The following is a 2825-nucleotide window of genomic DNA, read 5'->3' as shown; positions in this document are numbered from 1 at the left end:
TCAAAGTTTTTTATGTTTCACAGTGGAAGAAAAAATGACCACAGATGAAAGTGATAATGGATACACTATCTAAGAATTAATCGACATTTTTTTAAGTGACAATGCTGGCAAACCACAAGAATGAAAGGTTAAGGTATTTACTGTAAGCCAAGAGGAAAAGATTTATATGCATTATCTCCAAGCCAAAATACAATAAAATCCATTTTTACACTTGAAATAAAATACAATCAAAAGGCCTTTTGTGTCTCTGACACCCTGTCTCCTTCTTATGTTATAAACTATCCCCGAATTTTCCAGCACCATTTTGGCCCTTTTCTTTAAAGGGTAGATAATATTTAGTTAGGAATGCACTTGTATGGTTTTTTAGTCCTGATCCAACTCCTACTGTTGCCAGTGGGATATTTTCTGTTGAATTCAGTGGGAATTAAATAAGTCCTTAAGAAAAAGTTAGTATCCTATATTAAAATGGTTGCTGTTAACAGAGATTTATTTGTGACTGCCCCAGTGGCTTACCAGTAAGTTGATGGGACATGAACGTGAACATGAACCTGAACCAGCTGTAAGGCAGAAAAGCTGAGATTAATATTTGGATTCCCTGATGAAAAGCTGCAATTGCTTCATGTATAGGTAAATGTACTCTGGCTATTCCCAGAGTGACCTTGGCGGCCAACTGTGTTGCCCTCAGTGTCAGCAGAAAGAAGGCTGTTGGTGTTAGTGGGCTTTGGATCAGGCTTTAAAGACAAAGAAAGCTTGCTTAAGGAGGAAAACAGGTGTAACAAATAGTCCTGATTTCCCAGGTTTTGTCACTTAGTGTTTAGAATATCAACAAGACAGTTTAAGCCTTGAAGAATTGTTGTAAGTCAACTATTTAGACCCTGTATGTTTCTACAGTTGTATACAATAATAAAGAAGAACAAATCTCTCTGGCTTACAAAAAAAGGCAAGTACTTTATTTATCAATAGAGATTTTAGCTGCTTTTTACACGATTGCAATGACTAAACAAATAGCATAAAATAAACAAAGGAGAGTATAAAATCACTTTATTCCAGCTGGTATCCCAAGACAACCTTTTGACTAAGTACAGAGTTAGATGTTTCAAGTATGGCACTTATATAAATAAGAGAAGGTGATATATTCACAGTTAAAAGCAATGAACTCTGTTCCTTTGGTATGTGTGTCATCATAGGTAATTGTAGGTAAATACATAACTTGGCTGGCATGAACCAACTGCATCTTCTTCATGCACATATTAGGGAATGAACTGAAATGTACTGATATATTTTGCAGATCACAACTAATGTAAGATGATTAAGGTCTCTGGTGTGTGTGTGTGTGGACAGGCAAACAAAAAAATGGCAAACTTATATTCAGCATTTATTGTTCAGCATAACTAATTGATGCACAAACTATGATAGAAGATAGCTAGTAATACACACCAGGAATAAACTCTGTGATTTAGACGAGCAAAATAATGTAAGACATCTGTGTGACAGGTGAACGCAGATATCCTAGTTGAGCTGTGGTCAGGTTCCTTGCAGTGCAATTACCCTCCTTTTAAAACATGCTTACATCTGCACTTTGCAACAGTTTCCCCCACACTATCCCACCCCATATAGAGTATTCTTGCAGATTTTTAATATGAACATTCTACACGTTTACAACACTCAGACAGTCCAAACTGTAAACTTATCCTAATGACGAGCAAAAAGCCGCTCCACCGACAGGTAACACCCGATCATTAGAAAGAAAAGTAGGAATAATAGTAGCTGTGCTGTAAGGCTAGATCAAGCATGGGTTTATAGCTGTTTTTTCAGTCTTTTACATAGCACTGCATTTCGCAGCTAGTTCAGTAAGTGCAGATCCAATACCTTAATGGCTTTCTTGGTGGTTTGATAAAATGCTTGCCTAAGCAATGTACCTTTCTCTAACGGTGTCTGGGTCTGTTCCACCTGGCACAGTGTTTCAGTTCTGTCACAGCCTCACACATAAGCTGAGTCACTTGACTGAGTCCTGCCAAAGTTAGGCATGCTCATTCTTGGCAGGTCCTTATTTCTGATTTCGTATATGGATTTCCTTTTTGCCTGTACTCCTCTCACTGCCATTTTGATCTTTCTCCAGCCCAAGTGGTTCAGTTCTGCCAAATTGAGCACCACGCAAATCCCACTGACAGCAAACATGAATACCAAGAATACAGTCTTCTCAGTGGGTCTAGAGACATAGCACTCTACTTCTTTAATGCAAGGGTATCTGTCACATTCGTACATGGAAGGGACATTGAATCCATACAGAAAATACTGTCCCACTAAGAATCCAATCTCTAGGGCATTTCGAAAGACCACTTGGATGATATAAAATCGAGAAATGCCTTCTTGCCTCCTCATCTTTGACTTTGTAGTTCTGATAGCAGGATTGGGGATTTCCTTCACTTCTAAGCAGTCTGGTTCTGCCTCTTTGGTGGAGTTCTCGGTGTTCTGCAGCACCCCATTGACAATCGTGTTCTTGATTTTCTTACTGTCCTCACGCTTCATAGAATCCTGGTCCCTCTCCAAGGTGAGGAAGACAGTGGAGTACCTCCGTTCCCTCTGCTTAGCAGACTGGTGAACGGAGTACGTTATGAAGCAAAGGCTGGGAGTGCACACCATGATGATCTGGAACACCCAGTACCTTATATGAGAAATAGGGAAAGCCTGGTCGTAACAAGCCTGGTTGCAGCCTGGCTGCAGCGTGTTACAGACAAACATAGTCTGCTCGTCATCGTACACCGTCTCCCCTACAATGGCCACAATGAGTATCCTGAAGATCACCACCACCGTCAGCAGGATCC

At 39.9% G+C, this 2825-nt stretch overlaps 1 protein-coding gene across 1 annotated transcript; it reads right to left on the bottom strand.

Moving 5' to 3' along the window:
- Nucleotides 1-1820: 1820 nt before the first annotated feature.
- Nucleotides 1821-2819, bottom strand: GJD2 (gap junction protein, delta 2, 36kDa). Its single transcript, XM_009573352.1, has one exon. The coding sequence runs from the start codon at nucleotides 2740-2742 to the stop codon at nucleotides 1981-1983; it is 762 nt and encodes a 253-aa protein (XP_009571647.1). The 5' UTR covers nucleotides 2743-2819; the 3' UTR covers nucleotides 1821-1980.
- Nucleotides 2820-2825: the final 6 nt, after the last annotated feature.

The sequence above is a fragment of the Fulmarus glacialis genome, unplaced genomic scaffold (genome assembly GCF_000690835.1).
Source record: "Fulmarus glacialis isolate BGI_N327 unplaced genomic scaffold, ASM69083v1 scaffold8312, whole genome shotgun sequence".
In the NCBI taxonomy this organism is placed as follows: Eukaryota; Metazoa; Chordata; class Aves; order Procellariiformes; family Procellariidae; genus Fulmarus; species Fulmarus glacialis.
This window is presented reverse-complemented; position numbering and strand designations above follow the sequence as displayed.